At 46.0% G+C, this 11,951-nt stretch overlaps 1 protein-coding gene across 1 annotated transcript; it reads right to left on the reverse strand.

Annotated features, from left to right (window-relative positions):
* Positions 1-466: 466 nt before the first annotated feature.
* On the reverse strand, positions 467-10,981 carry LOC115076152 (retinal cone rhodopsin-sensitive cGMP 3',5'-cyclic phosphodiesterase subunit gamma-like). The gene is made up of 3 exons (XM_029577289.1): positions 10,830-10,981; positions 9,928-9,968; positions 467-543 (listed from the first exon to the last, which is right to left on the reverse strand). Exons 1-3 carry the CDS (start codon positions 10,979-10,981, stop codon positions 467-469), a joined length of 270 nt encoding a protein of 89 aa, XP_029433149.1.
* Between the last annotated feature and the right edge of the window lie 970 nt (positions 10,982-11,951).

Consider the following 11,951-nt stretch of genomic DNA (forward strand, 5'->3'; position numbering starts at 1 on the left):
GGCTTCTAAGATGGTGTTGTTAAACATTGACCACGCCTGATGCAAACTCTTGATCTCTGTAACTGCACTTTTCAGTTTGTTTCTATTTTCCTCATTTAATGTCCTCCCTCCAGTCATTAAGTTACATTTATCTGCACTAGGGATCACTGTTGCTGAGCAGCCTGACCACTGTTACCTTTTGCACTGAATCCCGTGTTCCACTAAGAATCGGGTCTAAAATGGGATACCCCTCTTGTTGGTTCCCAGACCAACTGCTCCATGTCGCAGTCATTTATATCATCTAGAAACTTTGCCTCCCTAGCATGTCCTGATGTTACATTTACGCAGTCAATATTGGGGTAATTGAACTCTTGCATCGCCGCATGTTATAAAAAGCTTCTGTTCCTTGTCTATCTAAGAATCCACAAATCCTACATCTAACGCCAGGAGGCGAAGGGAACATTTACTGAGCTGGATCCAAGTGTCCTCAGATAATGCCATACTGAGCCAGTTCATGGAGCTCCAGGTGACTGAAAGCTTCCCAAGGGCAGATCACCGTGATATCTGTGAAAGAGAAAGAGAGAGAGAGGAGCCTGCTCTGTTAGTGTCAAAGCTGGAATGATATCAATGTATGGTAGGGTTGCTACCTGATCATGGCCAACCTTAACAGACTGATCCACTTCTCGTTTTGCTCCTTTGTTTCTAGCCTCTTGCAGTCTGGAGAAACTGAAACTACAAGTCTTTGGATGTGTAAGTAAGTGACTTTTTAGAAGCATTTATTAATTCAAAATCCTTGCTTCCATTGCTCAGCAAAGCTGACTTCAAAGGACAAATGGTTGTTTAACAGTTTTTTTTGAAGTCAGGAATGCCAAATGGTTAAAACAGCAGATGTTCTTTTGAAAGAAAAGGAAGCTGTAATCAACTGGCTTTGAAGTCCCTGGGATGTCCTGTCATCCCAGCAGGGGGGCTCCTTTTAGCTGGAAGCCAGTGCTGTAGTATTTGCTAGACTACACTAAGTGGACATTGCTGGAGAGGGGAGGATATTAGGATTTATTATAATTAACAGTTCCTGATCAGCCTATGAAATACTAGCGGGTTTTTTTTGGTTTTTTTTGCTGTTCTCCTATTCAGGCAGCAGAAACAAGCGTAGCCTTTCAGTTGTGTATGTGTGTGTATGTGTGTGTTTTTTGGGTTTTTATAGCAAGAGTAATTAAAGTGGATTGTTTTTATAAGCATTGGTTTGTTATTTTCAAGTTAGCTAGACAGTATTTACAGACCAATGTGATAAAGTATGCGTAAATAACGGGCATCCAAACTGGACGCCCATTATTTACCGTGTGCACATTCACCTCACTTGGGTGTTCGATGCAATAGGCAAATGAGCCACCGTGTTAAAAAGGGGACACTAGGGATAAATTGTGCGTCCCTAGCGTATCCATGGCATCGAGCACCTAGGAGACATGGCTGTACGCGGGTTAGGAAAATGGATGCTCGTAAATTGGGTGTCCGTTTCCTAACCTGGCCTCCATGAAGATTTTTTTTTTTTTATGTTGCTGCTTTCTGTGGTTCCTCCAACTTAATATCGTGACAATATTAAGTCACAGGAACCATATAAAAGCAGTATTTTCTGTGTTTCTGTTCAGGTTTAGGGGACAATGCAACATCATGTGCTCAGACTACAGCACAGGCTAACCCAAGAGAATGCCAGCTCCAGGCTAGCGTTAATTTTTAAGGGTTAAAATGTGCGCATCGGGCGCACAGTTATTTTTTTACATCGGGTGTACTAGCTAATAGCCTCATCAACATGGCATTTACATATGATGAGCGCTATTAGCTATGCACTGTTTTGGACGTGCGTTTTGGACACGCTGATCTCCTTATTGCATCAGGGTTTATGGACTCACGTCCAAACTGCATGTCCAACCGTGGGTTGGCCTGTGCCCTAGTCTGAGCACATGATGTTGCATTGGCCTGTTAGTGTTTCAAAAGATTTGTTGGGATTTTCTTCAGAATAGAGAAGGAATTTCATTTAATTATGAGAGTTCAGACATTTTCTCCATGAGGCAAGTGATCACTGGCCCCATGGGAGAGCTGGAAGCAACTGTGAATTTTTTACAAGCATCGGCAACTGCTTCATCAACCATCTGGATTGCAAAGAAGTTCATCTAAAGTATTCAACAATCACGTGAGATTAAACTGAGGGTTTATGCTAATATTCTGCCCAGAATTTAGATGGGAATTTTGAAAACCCATTTTCTAAATTTGCTTGAAGTGAACTGAACTGAGTTATAAGGCGAGGTGAGGGGTTTTTTGTTACAAAAAACTAATTTTCTTACTTTTCCAATAGTAATATATTCTTATTTTACAATAATACCTTGCACTTCCGTTGCCTATATAGTATGAATGTAAATGTGCATGCACTGATTTTGTTGATATTACTTGCAGTAGTAATATTGTAGGTTTGTTTTATTTTGTTAGCTTTTCCTTCTGCTCCAGTCTCTCCTCCCCATCCCTGGGAAGCCCTTTAGTTGTGTGAGCATGTTACAGGAGCCCATTCTAAATCACATAGCTGAGAGGTGGAGTTATTTATGTGGCCTCCTCCATAAGTGGGGGGTTTACAGATGCAGCAGGGCACCAACCCTAAAACCAAGTCTCTACAAGCACATCCATGCAGGTCTGTTCCTACCACCCCCAGGAGCTCTGAGACAATTAGACAGGATGAATCCTAAGTGTAGAGCTGTGAGAAAAATCCATAACACCAGCTCAGTCAAATAGAGAGCACCATAGCCTCTACTTGAGCTGTCAGCCAATTAGAGAGCACTATGAACCCTCCCCCTCTGCAGCTAAGCCAATAACAGAGCATCATGAAGAACAGTTCCTCTGCCCTCCCACACCTCCATCCCCCAGCTCACAGTGGACTGAGTTTGGAGCCCACCCCCTGGCACAGAGCCGAGGTAGCACTGAACCCAAGATGCCTTCTTCTCATGAATTTCTCCCAGGGCTTGGGGACCATACCCTTTGGAAATATAAACAAATTCTAGGTTTACTGCTAGGCGATGAAGAACTGCTTGGAAAAGACAGCAGTGGGATGTGGGAGGTATATATGAAGAATTGCCAAGGTCACGAAGAAGTTTGCGCACTAAAAGTAAATTCAGAAATTAAAAAGGCAAGGCCAAAGTGAAAGAATAAAGATAACAAGGGGGAAAAAAAAGTGTAAAGGAGTCTGCAGTACCATGAGCCAACTTATGTAAGCAGAAGGAGGGGATAGAAATTACAAAAGATAAAACATGTATGAAGTGGATGGGAGAGAGGAAGTGTTTACAAAATTCTAAAGTTTGCAGCATTGTTAGATAGTGATTAGACAAGATCAAGTTAATAAGAGAAATATTTTCACAAAGCCAAAAAAACAAACCCCTGCACAAGGTTCCTTAAGTTTGTGTAATTCGGGGAAGGAGACGAGGACAGTGTAAACCCTGCCTCACACTGGTGGAATCTTTGCAAGTGCCCGGGTAGGTTCTGAGGAAAGCTGAGCATGGGGAGAACTGATGCACCTTAACAAATGATGTGGGTTTATGAGTGGAGGAGTAAGTTAGTGGTGAGAGCAGTGGGCTGGGAAATCCTGATGATGCTCCATGTGCTCCTGGGCAAGACTCTTCCCCCTCCATTGCCTCAGGTACGTTGTGAGCCCTTTGGGGACAGGGGAATGCTTACAGTGCCTGCATGCAATCTGTTTTGAAAAGCACAGGGAGATGCATGTATGGAAGGCAGCATCTGATGATAATGAATGTGTTAATTTTGTTGGAAGTAGGGATTGGTTGTGAGTTGTGCTCCTGGCTGTTTTTTGGTGACAGACAGGTGAATCCTCTGGAGGGACTGGTTGTGATTCTGGGTGTTTGCTGTGGTCCAGGTGTATGAATCTGCTGAGGGAGTTGGTTGAGAGTCATCATGGTCCTGAATTTGTTTGGTGTTGTCAAGCATGGCAATATTCCAGGGGGGGGGGGGGGGGGGGGGCAGTTGTCAGCTGCTGTGTATATGAGTATGTATTTATTTCAAGCTGCCCAGGGCAGATCACGATACAAATGTACGTAATCTTCACTCAGAATCCAACAAAATAATACATCAAATATACACAATACTCATATGATGTTTTACATGTGAATCCATTGTGAAGATCAATTTGTGGGTCCTTGTATTGAGTATATTTCTTCTTAGGTCTGTGAATCCTCTGCAGTGTCAACTTTGCTGGGCTCAGCACGAGAGGTTTTCAACATTGAATACAAATAGGTGAGGGCAGCAGAGGGCGCCAAGCTGAAGGGATTGCAGATGCAGGAGGCTTATCTTTTTATGTTGTTCTTTTTTTTGATCACAACATTAATGTCACTTTGCTTCAGCGATGTGGGAATATAGCCAGACTGTATATCCCATCTGACGCACATCTCTCTGTCCCTAATCTCTTATCACCTACCACAGCACTGGCCTCACGCGGATAGGAAGCTTAGTCCAGTAAAGAACTGTAATCCCTTGCCTAGGCCGATGTGACAGGGTGGGGGTAAGAAGGGGATGGATGTGAGCACCTGGATCAAGTACACAGGGATCTTCAGTAGCTCAGCTGAGGCTGGTGGGGGGAGGGTGGGAGTGGTGCTCTTTTAGCTCAGCAATCGAGTCCCCTGTTTGAAGCCTAAAAGTTGTAGGTTTATATTCTGAGATCCTCATTTGGAACAATGGGCTGTGGCACCGTAGCTCGCACAGTGCACAGGGTGAGACCTTCACAGCAGGCAAGCAAGAAAGGAAGAGGAGTAGCAGGAGCCTGAGTGTATGCGCTGGTGACCCGTGTGTATGGACCATCGTGCAGAGACAAGATCCAAAATACAGGACTCGCAGCAGCAGCACAACACAAAACATGCGACAGATCGATGTATAGCAGAAGATTGTTGTTACTGCTCAGTTCGTGTTGATTAACCTCAGACATGGTGAAATAATGTTTCGCCCAGGGTCCCACAGACAGTCAGTGGTTTCGCCCAGGGTAAAAAGGAACCTCGTTCATAAAGTAGGGTATGTTGGATACAATCTCAGTCTCTCATATTCACTGCTCGTGCTCACCCCAATAGTTGCATTGTGCTGAAAAGAGCTTCCTTCTGGAATTCATAAGCTGCAATATGTAAAGGCAACCAACCAAGGTGAGCCTGGAAGTTCTTTTTAATCAGGTCCGTAGCATCCAATCCATTTGGAACTATTTCTGTATTTTTCTGTTACATTTCCTTGGTCTCTCATTGCAGTCCATGGCAATACATAGCACTGCCACATTTACCATCCTTGTATATATGGAAGCGGTATTTGAGAATAAACAGGGGGAAAGAAAGGGAAACTGATTCGAGTCCATGCCCCAGCCAAAAGGTAACAGTTTCCGTGCATCTCTGAACATCAAACAGTGCCTGCTGATACCCTGGAAATGAGGAAAAGAGCGCAAGGGGGTAACTTGCTGGTGTGGCGGATACTACCCTTAACCATCAAGCCTTCATACTGTTGATGCAACTCATTATTGCTCTCTGCTTTAATGGGAGGGGGAAAAGAGAAAAAGTGGAATTAGTTTCGGACTGCAACCAACAAGGACATGACAGTCGGGGAAAACAAATAAGCATGGGGTAACTTGCTGATGTGGCTGTTACAAACCTTAACCAATAAGCCTTAAACTTGTGCTGCAACTCCAACATTGTTCTCTGCTTCAACGGCAAGAGATAAGAGAGATTGGAGAAATGGATTCAGACAGCAACCAACAAGGGTCCTGACTTTAATGGTTTGGGAAATAAGTATGGGTAACTTGTATGCCACAGCAGATGCCATTGTATGATGCTACCTGTATGGTGCAGGTGATGCTACCATAGGCTTGCTGGGCAGACTAGATGGAGTTTTCTATGAGACGAGCAGAAAATGAAAGAGAAGTAAGCCTTCTATTCAAGGCTAGTGCCTCCTCTCCCAACCCAAGCCCTCCATGGTTACCAGCAAAGTGAATACTGTTAGCCAATTCAGCAAGGCCCCCATGCTGGAAGAGCCAGAGCTGGCACTGCCATTAGGCAACTAGGCAGTCGCCTAGAGTGCCAAACATTTGAAGGCAGCAAAATCCCAGCAGCATGAGGCCCAGAGGGGGAAAGCCAATATTGCCAAAGAAGGGAGTGCTGTGCTGAAGCTGCTGTGGATAGTAAGCTGGGGGGGTGGGGCGTACATGACCGAAGCTTTGCACCGGCCCTGGGAAGAATGATCCACAAGGAGAGTCTGTGAGGGTGGACTCTACAGTGCGGTTAAGAGATGTAATCTTCAGGTTCTCTGGAGGGGTAATCCTCATGGACTGAATTTGGAAGGTGAGATTAGGATAGCAAAAGAGATCACGGGGGGGGGGGGGGGGGGGGAGGAAAGTGCTGGAAAGCAGAAATAATTCTAATTCCCTTTTCTCTGGGGCATTCATGACTGGACCAAGGGTTGTGCAGCCTCTTTGTCAGTGCCATAGTTGGCCTTGGCCATCGGCAGCAGTGTAGGAAGAGTGTCAGATTGCCAGCCACCCACCCACCTGCCATTCTCCAGGTCACAGAGGACCGCTGGTGCAGGCAACTGGGAGAACACGCAGGATATGCTGGTGTTGGCGCAAACCTTCCTAACATAACCCAACTTTCCTTGCTTGAAACAAAAAATATAGCAAGGCGTCCACTCATGGGGAGTTATGTGATGGCTCTGGGCAGGCAATGCTTGCAGGTCCTTAGGAAGAATGATCTCCTGTATTTCTCCAGAGCCTACACAGACAGGAGTGTGCTTCAATTTCTCAACAACAAATGAGAAAGCGCAATGGGTTCATAGAAATCAAGCAACCCACAAAACCTTAAAAAAAAACAAACCCCAAAAAGACTAGAGTGATCAGGCTCTTTTCATAGATATCTTGGCCTCTTTCTATTAATAGAAATGTTCTTTGCATGCGAGACCTGGGATTTGGCTGAACATTATGTAGCATAAGACACTCCAAATTTCATCAGGCCCCACGTTACAAGTTGGAAAGGTCGCCTCCATTATTGTAAACCAGGGGAAATATCCTGACGAACAGCAATCTGGGATCTTTGACAGGTGAGATCCTCCAAGCAGTGATTTGCTTCCATGACCCTGCCCTTGTCAGTCTCTGCTAGAGATTGTTATTTCGGAATTTGTTCTTGCTTTTCAAACAGAGTTTTCTGGCTCTGCTCCAATTTTCCAGTCTTCTGCCAAAGAGAGCGGATCTTCTAAGCCCCCTCACTCTGACCTCCGCTCTCCTCTCTCTGCAAAGGATCGATTTAATCTTATTAGCCACCAGCTCCTCCATACCTTCTTTAATTGTCCCGATCATGTCAGGGTTTCCATGCAAACCTCTTCCTCAGAGATGGACTCAGCAGTGGGGGCCCTGGCTCTCCACAGTCACGTTCCTCCTGGAACATTTTCAGTTAGCAGCCTGATCTGCTCACAGCGAAGGACGCAGTCTTTTACAGGTGTCTTTAGACATATTTTGGAGCAGTTTGGTCCATGGAACAGGTGGTGCAGACATGGAGAGGACTCGAACGGCCTAAAGAAGAGGTAATGGAGCACTGAAAGCCCCTCCAGTCTCTCATCCACATTGTAGAACAAGGGGAGAGAAGGGAGGAAAGCACACCTGAACTTCTCACAATGGACCAGCTCCCTCCATGTACAAGTGCAGGGGAAGAGAGAAGTCGGTGTGGCGTGGGCAGCTGACTCCGTTAGTTACTGTGGCTGCTACGTGTGGCTGCCAGGGCTCCTCCCCTACTGCTGCTCCCGGCACTGGGAATCACATCCAGCACGTGGTGACACTCTCTCCCCGTCTCACTCAGCCTGGGAATAGGACAGAGCTCAGAAGGATCGAAGAAGGAAGTTCAAGATAGGGAAGATGAGGAGGGGGCTGGGTGAAATATGTGTGCTGCACAAAGCAGGGTCCCACTCTCTGTGCCCTGCAAGTTGCCCGTTAATTGCCTTACTCCGGGGTTCTTGCTGGAGCCAGGAAGAAGAGTCCTGCATGAGTGCACAGAAAGGAGGTCCTATGCTTGTAAGAGCCACCGCTGGTGGGTGTCCTGCTGCTATCTGGTTCCTGAGAACAGAGCCCAGGTGCTGGCCTGATGTGAGCATCAGGCAGTGGTGACTTTTCTGCGCTACCCCTAATCAGGTCTGATGGCACTTCAGTTGGGAAACACTGATGAGGACGGGACACTGTAGAATGTCTGAGTGTTCCTGAAACATATCTGCCAAGATGATATATCAGGGGCCGCGGTACAGCAGGGAAATGTTTGTGACATATGTGCTATTATACAGAAGCGATTATGGAAGGCTGCTGCCATTGAGGGTTACACCTGAAGTAGCCTGTTAAGAGCGAAACAGGTCACAGGCACTGCTCTATATAATGATCAGCTTCACATCACCACAAACAGGGGTAGATTTTCTAAATTTGCGCGATCGCGTACTTTTGTTCGCGCACCAGGCGCGAACAAAAGTACGCTGGATTTTATAAGATACGCGCGTAGCCGCGTGTATATTATAAAATCCGGGGTCGGCGCGCGCTGCCTGTTCCCTCCGAGGCCGCTCCGATTTCGGAGCGGCCTCGGAGGGAACTTTCCTTTGCCCTCCCCCCACCTAACCCACCCCCCAGGCCCTATCTAAACCCCCCCCTTAACTTTGTTTCATGATTTACGCCTGCTAAAAGACTGATCCACTTCTCGTTTTGCTCCTTTGTTTCTAGCCTCTTGCAGTCTGGAGAAACTGAAACTACAAGTCTTTGGATGTGTAAGTAAGTGACTTTTTAGAAGCATTTATTAATTCAAAATCCTTGCTTCCATTGCTCAGCAAAGCTGACTTCAAAGGACAAATGGTTGTTTAACAGTTTTTTTTGAAGTCAGGAATGCCAAATGGTTAAAACAGCAGATGTTCTTTTGAAAGAAAAGGAAGCTGTAATCAACTGGCTTTGAAGTCCCTGGGATGTCCTGTCATCCCAGCAGGGGGGCTCCTTTTAGCTGGAAGCCAGTGCTGTAGTATTTGCTAGACTACACTAAGTGGACATTGCTGGAGAGGGGAGGATATTAGGATTTATTATAATTAACAGTTCCTGATCAGCCTATGAAATACTAGCGGGTTTTTTTTGTTTTTTTTTGCTGTTCTCCTATTCAGGCAGCAGAAACAAGCGTAGCCTTTCAGTTGTGTATGTGTGTGTATGTGTGTGTTTTTGGGTTTTTATGTGTGTGTATGTGTGTGTATGTGTGTGTTTTTTGGGTTTTTATAGCAAGAGTAATTAAAGGCCCTATCTAAACCCCCCCCTTAACTTTGTTTCATGATTTACGCCTGCTAAAAGCAGACTTAAATCTACGCGCGCCAGCAGGCTGCTGGCGCGCGATCACCCAACCCAGGGGCTGGTCCGGAGGCCTCGACCACGCCCCCCGGGCCAGCGCCACGCCCCCGGGCCTGCCCCCGCAACGCCGTGTCATTTTAGACACGCCCCGACATGCCCCTTTTAGAAAGCCCCGGGACTTACGCGCGTCCCGGGGCTCTGTGCTCGCCGGCGGCCTATGCAAAATAGGCGCACCGGCACGCGAGGGCCCTGCGCGCGTAAATCCAGCCGGATTTACGCGCGCAGGGCATTTAAAATCCGCCCCACAATGAATTGCCTAGTACGACTGACATCATCACGCAGGATAAATTGCCTAGCACGATTTACTGCTACAGGTGGAATATAAACATTTTAAAATAAATAAGCCATGACATCATCTCAACAGCATTCAACTCTGACATCATCATATCTAAAGCCTCAGTGCTTACATCATCACCCCTTATAATCATTTAAAGGTGACATCACCACCACTGATAATCCCTCAGACCTGATGGCTCCCTTCTTCCCTAATACTGCTCAGTTTCTGTCCTTAGACAATGTGAACCAACCTGTGCCAAGCCCATCCATTCCCGGGATATCCTCACCAAGGCTGGAAAGGAAAGAGAAAAAAAAAGATTATTTCATAGGAAGGACAGGTTCACTTTCACTTCAAACTAAGTTGGAGATGAGAAAAGAGACACAGAGGCCCTCTGGGTATCGTGCTGGGGTCAATATGCTGGAGTGCCAGATTCTTCCAGTTAGTGAATGAGGTGAATAACACACTGGCAGTATTCTCCTTATCGGTCATACCATGAAATAAATAACACACCGGCGGTACTCTCCTCATGGTTGGTACCATGAGGTGAATAATACACCAGCTGTATCCTCCTCACAGGTTATACCATGATGTGAATAATACACCAGTTGTCGCCTGCTCGTAGCTGGTACCATACAGGTAATAATACACTGGCAGTACACATACGTTGTCAGAACGCTGAACCTTCTGGAACTTTGTAATAGGTCAGAGGTGCACACAGCAGTGACACTTACCCCCAGTGTTAAGGCCACATTTTATTTCCATGCCATTAACTCTGTTCCCCATGATTCTCCTGCAATCCTTGGAGCAGCCACACTCAGAAGGATTTTACAACTTACCTTGCATGGAATGAGATCTGGCTGGTCCATAAAATGGCAATATCTCTTATGCTAGGGGCCAAACAGATCCCGTGGTTAGGGAGGTAATTTGTGTGTTTATTGCTAACATGGTTTCTCGCAAGGATTCAGGAGACCTGGTAAAGAGCAGCACCAATCACGACACACCAGTGAAAAGCTGCTGTAATTTGGTTTGAGTGCTACCTCTTCTTTTAAAGCCACATGACATGATTATTGCTGAGTAATTTAGAGCTGCTGGCCCCAGCAATGGTCACAAATGTTCCGCACTTGTTCCAGCAGAAATCTGTCTGCCCCTCACCCTATGATGCCTCTCTTGGGTGGTTTGCTTTTGAATGACCGGATTGGCCTCTGTTTGAACTTGGGAGGTCCTCTCTGTGGTACGGGTCCCGCATTGGTGGTTTCTGCAGGAGGGAGCGAGTCTCCAGTGCTGTTGGTTGTCGGCTCATTCATGCAACTTGTGCTACTGGCTTCATTTGCGCCCTCATTGATGGAAGTTTTAAACCTGTAAAGAGAAAGAAAACCACTGTGAGCCTATGACAGCAGCGTTCTTCTGCCCCGTGCTGGGGCAGGATGGTAGTGTTAGTGGATCTCAAGGTGGCTGGATGGCAGGATGCATAGAGTAATGAGACAGGACAGCAATGCTCTGCTGCACAGGGGTAAACCCGGATGTGATAGTAGTAACAGCGGGTCTCATGCCAATTGGATGAAATGACGGCAAGGTTCAATAGTTCTTACTGTCTCAGCAAATGGGAGATAGTATTTCATATACTATATAACACACCAGTCACAGCATCTTTCAACTTCTTATTTTATTAGGGCCACTAAATGAAAAACTTGTTGGAGAAAACAAATCCCCCAGCCTTGCATAGTGACACAGCCTATGACTCCCTTCTCTCATGCAATAAAACTCTGCATCACCTCCCGCCCTATCCAGTGCAGTGCAACAATCCATTACCTCAACTCTTGTGCAATGTTTATTTTTAGTTAGTTATTTAACAATACTTATCTGCTTACAAAAGACCTGCATATAGAGAAAAATACCCCTTCCTGTTGTTACACAATCAGGCCGATACAGTAAAGCATGGCCGTGGTTACCCTGTTTTTAACCCGCTTTGTACGCACATTTTGGATGCGTATGTCTAACCTGCGATTCAGTATCCGGTTTTACGCGTCCTTACCGCTTACTGAGATCGACGCGTATCCCTTTCCGCCCACCGCATGTATATGATATGTTAATGATTGGATTAGCTATTCCCTCCGATACAGTAATGTGCGCCCAGATTATCGCCTTTTAAACCAGCTATTTTGCCGCGACTTTAACCTGCAAATTTACCACCTACCCTGACCCTGGCGTTAGTGTGGTGAACTTAGCTGCCCAGTCCCAAACCAACCCAATCAACAGAAAAAAATTCATGTCGCA

Source organism: Rhinatrema bivittatum, chromosome 14 (genome assembly GCF_901001135.1).
Source record: "Rhinatrema bivittatum chromosome 14, aRhiBiv1.1, whole genome shotgun sequence".
Lineage (NCBI taxonomy): Eukaryota > Metazoa > Chordata > Amphibia > Gymnophiona > Rhinatrematidae > Rhinatrema > Rhinatrema bivittatum.